Source organism: Epinephelus moara, chromosome 1, assembly GCF_006386435.1.
Source record: "Epinephelus moara isolate mb chromosome 1, YSFRI_EMoa_1.0, whole genome shotgun sequence".
NCBI lineage: Eukaryota > Metazoa > Chordata > Actinopteri > Perciformes > Serranidae > Epinephelus > Epinephelus moara.
Window position 1 is genome coordinate 21,312,822 of NC_065506.1, and position 12,415 is coordinate 21,325,236.

Below are 12,415 nucleotides of genomic sequence, written 5' to 3' on the forward strand. Positions count from 1 at the left end.
CTGCTGAGTTGCCTTTACAGATCTGTGGGCCAGTTGACAGAGAGTGCAGCTGTAGGACTCAAGAAGGAGTTTGTGTGATTTTCAAGGATTTTTTTGCCCACATTTAGGGGATTTAGTCAATTGGTCAGAAGGCTGAAATATAATCCCATGGGCTAAACACAAGTAGAGTATCACGGTTTGAGGTTTTCCCTTAAGGACATTAACGCTGCACAAGATGACACAAATATAGCTGAAGTGTCTGTACGGAGCAGCTGTGGGTTTCTACAAGGTCTATTTTTGAATGTTCTTGTTCTGTGTGTGTTCACACAGATCTGTATGTGAAGTTAGCGTGCCCTATATGTTGCTTTTAAGTAGCCTCTCCAGGCACAGATACAGCACTCATTTTCTGTGTTTACTGTAAATCATTATTCACTAACACACATGTGTGAGTGCGTGCACACCCACAGGCAGCGCGCTATAACTCCTTTGAGCTTGAAGTCAATAAACAATAAACATGGATATTCAGCATACCTCAGCCATCAATCTGTGCTCAATGAAAGCTGCAGATTTATGTCACCGATACGATTCAGGCCATGTGGAGGTCAGTGGAGAGAGAGAGAACAGAAAAATCCAGAGGAGGGATAAGAATCGTGCTTGAGAGAAAACAATATAAATATCATTCACTTGGATGTGAACATGTATTTCAAGGGCATAAAATCCATCTGTGTGTATTAAAATAATAATGTCTTGCTTAGTTGATATACACGGGCTGCTTGCTTGTCTGAAAGATCCCTCACACCACAATAATGATAAGAACTGTTTTTTCTCTTATCTGTGATTTCAATATGCCGCTCCACACATGCATGAATGGGTGACTACATAGATAAATAAATAATGCTTCAGTAGTGCAATACTGCCCCCTGGCAGTGTTTGCAAGTACAAATGAGACTAAAGAGGCAGCGACACTGTGATTGGTTATCTACAGTTTTTCTCAATTGTTTGGACACATTTATTCATTCAGAAGAATTTTCATAGCAGTTCAGATACAGGCATAAACTGAAAGCCATTGATTTGCAAAATGCTCTCACACTCACAAGAAACTAAACACATGCAACAAAAGCAAATATTTCCTTCACACAACACAACTTGTGGTCACATAAATGCATTCTTTCAATCAATCATTACATAGTGGACAACAAAATATAAAATACAGTTGTCAATATGAACCTTAATTTGTCTTATATGCCTGCACCATTTGTCGATACTTTGCATAGTTACTGTATAGCAAGCACAAAAAGCAAGCAAGCATATCACAACATGAATTGTATTCTCTCCTCCAAAGATGATTTTACAAGAGACACCAAACCCTGCCGCAGTCTGCAGCAGCACTTTTTACACCTTTTGAGATGCCCTGTTGAAACACTGTAAAAGAAACATCTTCTAAGAAAGTTTTCTTCATCCACTTTATTCTTATTATTATTTATTCTTATTCTTATATCTACAGTTTTTTGTTTGACACCTAACTGTCGTTGACATGTAATACTTGCAGCGAGCACCTAGAGTATAGTGCAGCTTTTGTGCCACATTATTTACTTACAAAAGAACAAATAAAAAATGTTACCCAACCTCAGAAATACTCAGAAACATTTTTTTATTGTACTCAATCAGAATTTTTTCATGTCATTCTTTTTGGCTGGACTGCTATAGCAATACAGGGTTTTACCCGTCTTGTTTTCATATTTTTCAAACTCAGAAATGCTCTTCCTCTCCTTACCTTTTCTTCCTTGATCCATGATTGCAAATAGCAACACAGAGGTGGCATATTTTATAGATGGATACAAACTGACTGCTGATTAAAGAGTTGTTTGAAAGAGTTTTTCACAGGTGCATCAGAGATTCATAACTGTGCATGTACTTTGTGTCAGCTGTGAATAGATCTTTTCCTTTTGTTTAACACAGTTAATCCAACAGAGTTTGGGGTCTTTCTAGCTGTTTTGAAAAAGGGTTTGTAAAATGGGTGACACCAGTCAAATACTGGTAACACATCTGCACGAGAAGACTTCTGCTGTGCTGACAAGGTGATGATGAAGATCAAGTGGATCCCAGTTTTGTGAAGCGTGTCTTAGCAATCCAGAAAAACTGTTATATACTATAAATATATTATTGACATACATGATTAATTTAAATGGTAAATGGAAAATGGACCTGCATTTGTATGGCACCTTCTAGTTATCCGACCACTCAAAGCGCTTTTTACACTACGAGTGACATTATCCAATTCACACACACATTCACACACTGGTGGCAGAGGCTACCAAACAAGGTGCCACCTGCTACTCAGTCTTTAACACACTCACACACCGATGGAACAGCCATCGGGGGCAATCTGGGGTTCAGTATCTTGCTCAAGGATACCTCTACGGATATACATCCTATACATACATAACAATTAAAAACCTAACAATACATTCCTCTCTTCGCCTGAAGTCAGACAGTGGATTCAAAGATCCAGACACAGGCAGGTTTTCTCTTTAATATTACATAATTGTCCATTAACAATCCATTTAAGTCCAATATTTATGTTTCACACACACAGAAATATTACATTCTCACATAGTGAATATATATTTTATATCCAGGTCGTGGATGACCTTTGAAGGATCATATATACAACTAAAACCACCTTTACAAATGCAACTTTCAGTTGTGCAAAAAAAACGCTGTGAAGTCACAGTGAAGCAGTGGCTGCAGATCGTGTAGTGGTGATATTGGTGTGAAGATCAGAATTTGTTGCAAAGCTCCATGACTGCGATGGTTGTGCTCTGTCCAAAGATGAAGGCTCCAACTACAACAGTTATGACTCCCCAAACTGATAAAATCACCCTGTAAAGATCAAAGGACATCAAGAGAAACACCAGTACAGACATCTTTCAACAGACAATATACATTTTCAACTTTAATTAATAGTCATTAATCATCATTTCCATTATTAAAGCATCCTCATGTTAAAACACAATGGATCAAATCAGCTCTGGAAATGAATGCCCTCGAGACCTCTTTTTTTCTTGAAAGACAAACATTTCAGCTCTATAAAATAAGAAACACTTTTCTTTCCTTCTTGGGAGACAATGCAAACCGTACTCTAAAAGTAGGACTCTGTGGACTGACTGAGGCAGATTGCTTCTTGCTTGCTACTTTTGTAACTGTCACTCTCCACGTCGTGACCTCACTGTCATGTTTGTATGACCAGCTGCAGGATTTTATGTAGCCCCCTCTCTGTTAACTTGTTTGTGGTTCAACTTTTTAAAAAATCAGTAACATTTAAAGGTCCAATGCATAGGGTGTAGGGGGATATACAGACAGAAATGAAATATAATATGATGGGTATGATTCTGTTAGTGTATAATCACTTGGAAATAAGAATCATGTTTTCGTTACATTGAGCCATTTATATCTACATAGGGAGTGGGTACTTGTCTATGGAGATCACCATGTTGCATTGCCATGTTTCTACAGTAGCTCACAGTAGACAAACCAAACACCGGCTCTAGATAGGGCCATTCACGTTAGTTAGCAGCCCCTCAGTGACGAGTCGGTGAGAAAAACTGATGGTTACATGAAAATGCTTCATTTAGTGTTTTTACTGGTTTAAATCACCAGGTCCAGTTGTTTTGGAGAGGAAGAGACCTCTGCAGATAATTTGGCTCCCAGTAAAAAAAAACCCTGAATGTCTGCATCTTAAGTTAAGAAAAAGGTAAGTGGCTAGTGGCCCGTGTCCAGCATACCAAACAGTATTGGAGAAACACTGATTTGGAACATGGCTCTGCTTTATTCAGTGATTTTTACTGGTTTTAATCACCTGGTCCATTTGTTTTGGAGAGAAAGAGACGTCTGTGGATAATTCAGCTGCTGGTAAAAACCTCCTTAACAAAGAACACTGAAGGGAGAGGTTTCAGCTTGTTGCAATCTGCAATGCTCTCCACACACTGGACCTTCAGGTTTGTAATTTCCTAACAATTTCCTAGGAATGTTCCTGGAGAAAAAGAACTAGTTTGGTTCTAATTAAAGGATAAAGAGGAATTCCTTCAAAGAAAATCTCAATTTAAACCCAAATTAATATTCATTCATAATTCAGTCACTATCTGAAACTTAATTCTACATAAATTTTAAATTGTATGTTTGCCTGTAAACAAATTCATGTTGAGTTGACCTGTTGACCTGATGCTGAGTTGCTCTGAAGTGACTTAAAGACTCTCTAGGTTACACTAGCAATTGGAATTCATTGAAAGTGAACCAGCTGAACACCAATTTTCTGTATTTTCCCTGTAAGTAGTCCCAGATTTCAGGATTGTTTCTAGGAAATGTCTTGAAAATTATTAGGAAAGAATTCAGAAAATGATGGACTTGTATAACAAAGCATCTTGATAATTATCTCATCTGTGTCTGTAAGTGCACACTCACCTGACTCTTGGAGTCACAGGTTCAGTTTGCATTGTGAACATTAAGCAAAGACCTGCAACACACAAACACACACACCACCAGGATTACGTTACTGAGTCACATGTGTGGCTATCAAATGTTAGATGTATACTATAAACGTTAGTTCAACTCAAAGTGATTTACAGGAGACTGACAAGTTAATATGATACAACAAATATAAATCATGTAAAAATACAAAGCCATACATTGCTCATTATGTCACAGACATGTACATACACAGATTAAAAGTTAAGGTTGTTTACATACCAGGAAAAATAAAGATGAAGAAGGCGCTGATTCCTCCAATGACACTGATGACCTCACCCATGTCCGGGACAAACATGGCGATGAGAAGAGTGATGGTGATCCAGATCACAGTGAGAACAACTCTGCAGCGACTCTCAAACGAATGAGTGACGATTCCTCGACGACGTCTTTGAACACGCAGCAGCAGGTTCAGGATGACAGATCTGACACAGACAACATGTTAGGTGTTGAAACACACGCAACAACTCAAAATATACAGAAAAGGCAACTTTGGTGTCTCTCACCTTCCCAGAAGAAGAATAATAGGATAAATGGTGATAATCGATATTCCAAAAAGTAATCTGGAAATGATCATGACCACATCATTTCCTGGATATGACATCAAAATATCAGAGGCAACCGCTCGTCCAAACGTCATGAAGCCGAACACACCTGGAGATGGAGAGATTGGATGTGATGAGCAGCCTTCAGGTGAGAACACAATGCACTGAGGTTGACGCTTTAGAACTGAACTCACCGGTTAGAGTGTAGATGAGTAAACAGAAAAACATGGAGAGTACAGAAATGATCACCCAGTGCAAGAGCTTTTGGTTCTCCATGCTGCTGTAGATGGCGATACAGGCTTCATGGCACTGCCGACACACACAGGCACACACTGATTATTGAGATCAGTTTTTAGTTATCCAAAGTCCTGCCTGCTTTTTTTGTAATTTAATGAGAGTATCATGAACACTGGGTAAATTAGTTAGCATATCTCAATACATGGAATCCCTTTATTGACATCTTCTACTACTGTTTCCAAAATTAGGGCTGCGCAATATGACGAAAATATGTTAATTGCAATAACATTGTTGAACATGGCTTTGATGATATTACATGAAATAAATAAACAGATATTAAAGTTATGGGTGGATTATAAAACACAGTGGGATTTAGCTACGTACAACATGTTCCTGGATCAACATCCCACACTGCAATCCTGGACAAGCACTGCAATCAATCAATCACTGTTCTCTGACGTCATCAGTGCGCTGCCTCTGTGCGTTTTTCAAAATTCCTTTGTGCTCATTTCGAGCTAAGATAAGTTTTCCAAATTGAATTTAGTACAATTGAACAAAATCCTCAGTAACACTGTAGGGTTATCGAGTTAGCTTGCTAACTATAGGCTATGCTAACACATAAGCTTGCCAATAGGCAACATTGTCAAAATTTGGTTCCAATGTCGGAGCCATTTTGGCTTTAAACATGCACTCAGTCTTGCTCCCATCACTTCAAATCCTTTTTTCCCTCTGGCCCTCATGGACCTAGCATTCAAATTATGGCACAGAGAGGGCACAGTTTTCGTAAGGACCTTTTTGTAAATAATTCATTCATCTCTTTTGATGCTTTAATTCAAAAAATGACATTCCTTGATGTTATTTCAGCTTTTTACAGGTTTGTAGTTTATCATTAAACAGTACACAACATCACCCCTCCTCCCACCAAACTGCCCCCTTGAGGAATGTTTACAGCCTGAGTCAAACCTTAAAGGACAGATTTCTAAAGTACATGATCTAATCCAGCACATAAATCCTCCATCACTGACCAGGACAAAAGATGCCTGGGAACAAGACCTTAGGACAAGGATGACTATCCCCCACAACATCTGGAATCTCAGCATTAGTCGCATTTATTTCTCATCCATTTGAATCAGTTACTGCCTGCTGCAGTTCAAGCTCTGTCACCATCTCTATTTCACTAAAGCTTAACTGTCAAAAGTGTTCTCCATGTTTGATGACAGTTGTCCTAGATGCAAACAATCTCCTGTCACAATGAGCCATATGTTCTGGTCATGCAACTCATTACGTAACTTCTTGACGTCTATATTTGAGGTATACTCATATATTTGCAAGAAAACAATAGATCCTGAACCATTTAGAGCAATATTTGGCATACCTCTAACCGGACAGGGTTTTTACTTAATACTAATCGAATGTGATTGCATTTAAGTCATTGTTAGCACAAAGGCTTGTTCTTATGAAATGGAAGGCTACCTGCACCCCTTCCTTTATACACAGGGTCAAGGAAGTCATGATGTGTCTTTAAATAGAGAGGCTAAGATTTTCCATTACATTTCTCTGTGCTTTTTTATTTGGAAGATGTTAACTCCATAATGCCCAACACATAAAGCCTTTAATTTACTACAGTGAAAACTTAACTTCACTTGTTCATACTACTCTCACACTTAAAAGCCTGAGTGTGATCTTACCTGGAAGCCAAAGCAGATGGTCGGCACCACACTGAACATTGAAGCCCACGAACTCACACTGACAAACACACACAGACAATAACTGATGAGCACAAAACAACAGCCAATGATAAACACACACGTGTGCACCCATTAAAAACAGCGTCACTCACCCTTGGCTGTGCTCTGGAGTTATTATAACAGTGTGGCTCTCCATTAGGTAATATTTGACAATCACAGCCACACACAGATACGTAGCAGCCAGCGTCCCCAGCACACTGACATGAGGAGAAAATGGTTAGATCACATCAAAGTTTACACTCAGCTGGATGTCATTCTGAGCACAGATAAGTGTTGTGTACCTTGTGTATTTCTGGATGCCGATTTCTTTTGGGATGGAAAGGGGTAGGATGATGAAGAGGCACATGATGAAGAGGGCAAATCGTTGGTCAGTGTACCAGTGATACGGCATCTCTCCCTCGACAGACCCAGTGACTGTCTCATATAAAGAAATACACACTGGAAGAAGAACAAGTCAAAATCAGACTCATTATTCATCTGCTGCAATAAAGACATGAGAATAACAGTAATATAACTGTTTTAGTCACTCACTCACTGAATCCTTTACAAGCTCATTGACATCTGCATCCTGCTTATCAATATGGTTTATGTTGTTTTAATGGCTGCAACATACATACTTCAACCTTGGTGGATGTACATACAGAATAATTAAAACAGAACATTTATGTATATGAAGCACTTTGTGTCACTACAGAAAGTGCTCCATCTGCACTGTGCTCTGCAGAATTGGAAATGGATTTTTTGTATTTTTGGTGGTGGTGGTGGTGTGTCTGTAAATCCAATCAAATGCTCTGTTTAAAATTGGAACAGAGCAAAAACATTAAAGGGATTTGAATCATTTCAGATGGACAAAACGGCAGGGAGACAAAAGATAAAAAATAAAAGGGTAGCATTACTGCTCCCAGTCACATGTTTTTACCCTAATACTGGCTAGAATGAAAATTAAAGTGCAGATGATTTGTGGTCGGAAAGAGATTAATTTTTTGATATGGGAAATGGCTGCCAAATTGATCAGAAACTCAGACGAATACTTTGACAACATGAAAACATTATAACATTGTGCCATAATACAGATGCAAATATCTTTATTATTTATGACAGGTGATAGTGCCCAAAAGGCTGTGTAGTGTCCATTTGGACAAAAGTTTAGGGACCATAGTTCTTGTTAAGAGAAAGACAAACCCAAGTCTTTCACAGTGTAACAGGGAAAAGGACATTGAGATTGTATGAAGTGGTTAGTTGTATAACTGACAAACATTCAAACACACTTATTCAATGTCTCTCCTGCCTCCGACACTAAGGTCTCTGCAGGGTTCACATAGTTAAACTCAAAACTTTTTCATACCACATAGAATGCAATCTAATACCTGTTTAACGATCATAGTGTTCAAAGTATAAAAGTATGATGGAAAACCAGTCGGGACAATATGGCCCAGAGTTATTAATTATTATATAACAGCCAATACAATAATTCCTAATGATGTAATCAATCATGTTAATGGACACAGATAATCAGCAATACATGGATGGATTAATTAACCAATTAAAAATAATTAATTGACTTGAAGTTTAATTATTTTTTTAGCTAAAATTGACACTTGCCCATTATGAGACCTTAACTTCTTAGCTCCTGTAGCTACTGATGTTTGCTGCAGCTCTGATGGTGCTGACTGAAACTCCACAATCTTCACCATGTTTCTTTTCCTAAACATAACCTCAGTAACTTTACATTAATTAGGTAACTTTATGTTAAGGACATAACGTCATTCATGGGCCGCATTTGTAGGACATCAGATGAACTGTTGCGTGTGAATTTTCTCAGGATGTCATACAAACCGCTTGATGACGATATGCTGCTTGACACCTGGGTTACACCTAGGCAGGACGCCATGCTGTCAACCACCGTTCAAGACCAACAAACAACTAAATGGATTGTTTTTTTCCTGGGACATTGTTGTATTTCCAGTGGCTTTATAGCCACCAAACATGAGTGTTTTTTATCCATCGTTGTTTTTCCACTGGAGGATAGTGCCACAAAAAGCAGTTGTTGTTTTACTGAGACACTGGCAGTTTCTTCAGCCATGTATATGCCACCAAAACCAGGGTTTTTGGCTCAAACATAATCTTTTCCTAGCCATAACCAAGCAGTTTTTGAGCCTACATCTAACCACACGTTAACCACAGGGTTGTTGAATCATAAAGAAATGTAAAATTCCATCTGTTCCATCATTTATATGTCCACCACATAATAATGTACAATGTAACATATGTGTGGTTTACCAAAATGTACAATGCAAACATGTTTTCTGGCATCTGGGTTGCTTTCTTGTGGCCAATGAGAGAACCTACATTGTGAAAATAACTTCACTCAGCACTTACATTTCTCCAGCTGGTCCTGCACCACCACGAGGAAGGCGACACATATCATGAAGAGGTTGAAACAGAAACAGACTTCACAGAGTTGACCCACAGCTCCTCCACAAACCTCTCTCACTACATCCTGATACGTCTTCTGTTTGCTGACTGATGAGGCATAGCCAAGGATGACCAAACCGCTGATGAGGAAGACCAGTGAAACCTGCAGGGCACATACATACAAACAACCATAACTGTACTGTGCTGATAACTGTTTGAAAACTGCATCTGAATTTTAATATACGTAAATATGCAGGAGGGAGAACACACAGAAAAATGACTCAATTTCTCCTCGGAACACCTTGACCTCTTTGAGTCCTGGGCCAGTTCTAGGAAAGTCAATCCATCGATGACAAACACACACACACTTTTTTTGCTGCAGTGCAGTGAAAGTTCAGGTCTTCACCTAAACTGGAAGCTTCATTAGAGCTCACCTGTGAAAAAGATGTGCCTCTTTCACACCAGAGAGAGACTGCAGGGTGGTGAGTCTATACATACACAGTCTGCAGGCTAACAGCCAAACTAACCCCCCAAAAGCCACTGAAGAGTAACATATTTAAAGATATAAGTCAATTTTAAAGTTTATAGTAATCCCATGAAAGTGTGGGTCATACTCATGCAGGGGCCTCTCTGTGCACAACAAGTCTAACACTTTTTTCTAAACAATACACTGACAACAGCAGTTGGTAATCTGAATGTTGTAGGTGTGTGATCCTCACCAGCTCCACACTGACGGCAGTAGTCACTCCCCCCGCCTTCTGGAAAGCCCAGGGGAAGTTGAGCAGTCCGGCTCCCAGCGCAGACTTCAGCATGATGAACACCGCGCCGAACGAGCCGAGCCGCGGCGGGTCCGCGTGAGATGCAGACCGGGCCAGCAGGCTGATGCTCTCCCGGGCCAGTTCCTCCATGACCCTGATCAAAGCCCAGTATACCTTTTCAAAAAGACTGTCAACACGACCTACTCTTACAGAGTTGTCCAGGTGTTTGGTTCAGTTCATCCCTCTGAGTTTCTTTACAAGTAGTGGGAAACAATGCAAATATATAGCCTACACCCACGCGCGCATACGACTCACGTGGTCTAATTGGACATTTTGACTATTAGGCATTTCACTGTGAGGTGAGAAATTTGTCACTAAAGTGAGTATGTTTGCTTGTGGTCTCCCTCTGTTTCTCTTTTTAGGTTTGTCTCTGATATTTTTAAAGCTGAAGGAGAAGTAGGACAAGATAACATGGCGCAGGAAAGTGCACTTCCCCTGAAAAAAACCAATGGACATAAAAACATGGGCTCTTAAAGTAAGTATGGCTGGACTAACCTGCCAGGGGGCTCCAGGGTACAAATATGCTGCTGGGTCTCCTGTTACTCCCAGAATGTGTACTTTTTTTTTTTCCTTTGCTGGAATACTAAGAAATTATATTGTATTTAAACACGTATAACTTAAGATGGTGAAATAACAAAATGCCTTACAGCTAGATTTTGACATCAGGACCTCAAAATGAAGAAATGAAGGGCAGCATAGTGCCCTAATGATTACAGGTCCAGTGTGTAACATTTAGGAGGATTTAGTAGCATCTAGTGGTGAGGATTGCAGATTGCCATCAGCTCTTTCAGGAGGTTTTCTACTATTGAAATTATCTGCAAAGGCCCCTGACTCTCTGTCAGGTGATTGAAAATGGTAAAAACACTAAATAAACCAGTCTCACCTCACAAAAAAAGTGTTTCTCCTACCCTGTAGCATGTCATGGACAGCCCACTAGCCAAGCACTTGCAAATGTGTGCTCACCTATTTTGTCTGCTGTGAGGATTGCAGATTGCCACAGCTCTTTCAGGAGGTTTTAACTGGGAGCTGAATTTTCTGCAGAGGTCTGTTGGTCTCCAAAACAAATGGACCTGGTGATTTAAACTACAAAACACTGAATAAAGCAGTTTGACCTTTAAAAAAATTGTGTTTTTCTGACGCTCATGTCCCGGAGGTGCTGCAAAGTACGCAGGCCAACGCGAAAATGCAAAAATGCAAAAATGCAAAAATGCAAATGGTCTATCTAGAACCAATGTTTGGTTTGTCCATTCTGGGCTACATGGCAGTGCAACATGGCGATCTCTGTGCACAAGGACCTGCTCCCTATGTAGATATAAATGGCTCATTCTAAGGTAAGAAAAACACAGCGATTCTTATTTTCAGGTGATTAAACACTAAAGAATCATACTTATTATATTATACTCCATTTCTGCTGATACATCCTCCTAAATCCTACACACCGGACCTTTAAAATGCTTACCACATGGCTGCTGCATGTCTCTTCTTTCTCTCACAATGTTTCTTGTCTGTCTTTATACTTTTAACTGTCAGATGATGGCAAAAATGTGAGCTTAGATCTTTGGTGAAATGTTTGAACCAACCAGTGGCTGTTTACCTAAACACAGTAAATATATTACACAGATCATTAGTCATTCTTTACTTCATCAAATAGTACAGGTCATGTAATGACATATGTTGAGACATGCAGAGAGTATAACTTTAGAGACAAAGGACAATGACTTACAGTGTCTGTATTAATGTAATGAGTAATAACAAGCTTTAAACCCTTAAATAATGGTTGTGGGTAAACTGTTTTTAGCACTACACTAGCAAATCTTGATCAAATCTGATAAAAAAATTAAGCTTAGAATTACGCAAATATAAATTTGGCTTACAGTCTGTATAACATAAGACACCTTCTGCCTGTAGACCCACAATTCAGATGAGGACAAACCCTGCAAAAGACATCTGTAATGGAAATTTAGTGGACTTTATGTCAGTTGTCTAGCTGCTTGTAGACCACAGAGAGATTGGAGTGTTGTCCATTGTTTACTTTTAATTTTTATATCTTTCATATATCATAATAAATGGGGAGTTGGTGTGCAGCGCAGCTTACACTGTTATATCATTAGTTTATATGCTGGTAACACAAAGCCTCAGTCATATGGAT

At 39.2% G+C, this 12,415-nt stretch overlaps 1 protein-coding gene across 1 annotated transcript; it reads right to left on the reverse strand.

The window, feature by feature from the left end:
• Nucleotides 1–956: 956 nt before the first annotated feature.
• On the reverse strand, nucleotides 957–10,463 carry LOC126396012 (putative sodium-coupled neutral amino acid transporter 8). The gene is made up of 10 exons (XM_050053834.1): nucleotides 10,168–10,463; nucleotides 9,413–9,611; nucleotides 7,315–7,471; nucleotides 7,126–7,230; nucleotides 6,974–7,031; nucleotides 5,243–5,357; nucleotides 5,010–5,157; nucleotides 4,726–4,928; nucleotides 4,441–4,492; nucleotides 957–2,862 (listed from the first exon to the last, which is right to left on the reverse strand). The coding sequence occupies exons 1-10, from the start codon at nucleotides 10,354–10,356 to the stop codon at nucleotides 2,760–2,762; spliced, it is 1,329 nt and encodes a 442-aa protein (XP_049909791.1). The 5' UTR covers nucleotides 10,357–10,463; the 3' UTR covers nucleotides 957–2,759.
• Between the last annotated feature and the right edge of the window lie 1,952 nt (nucleotides 10,464–12,415).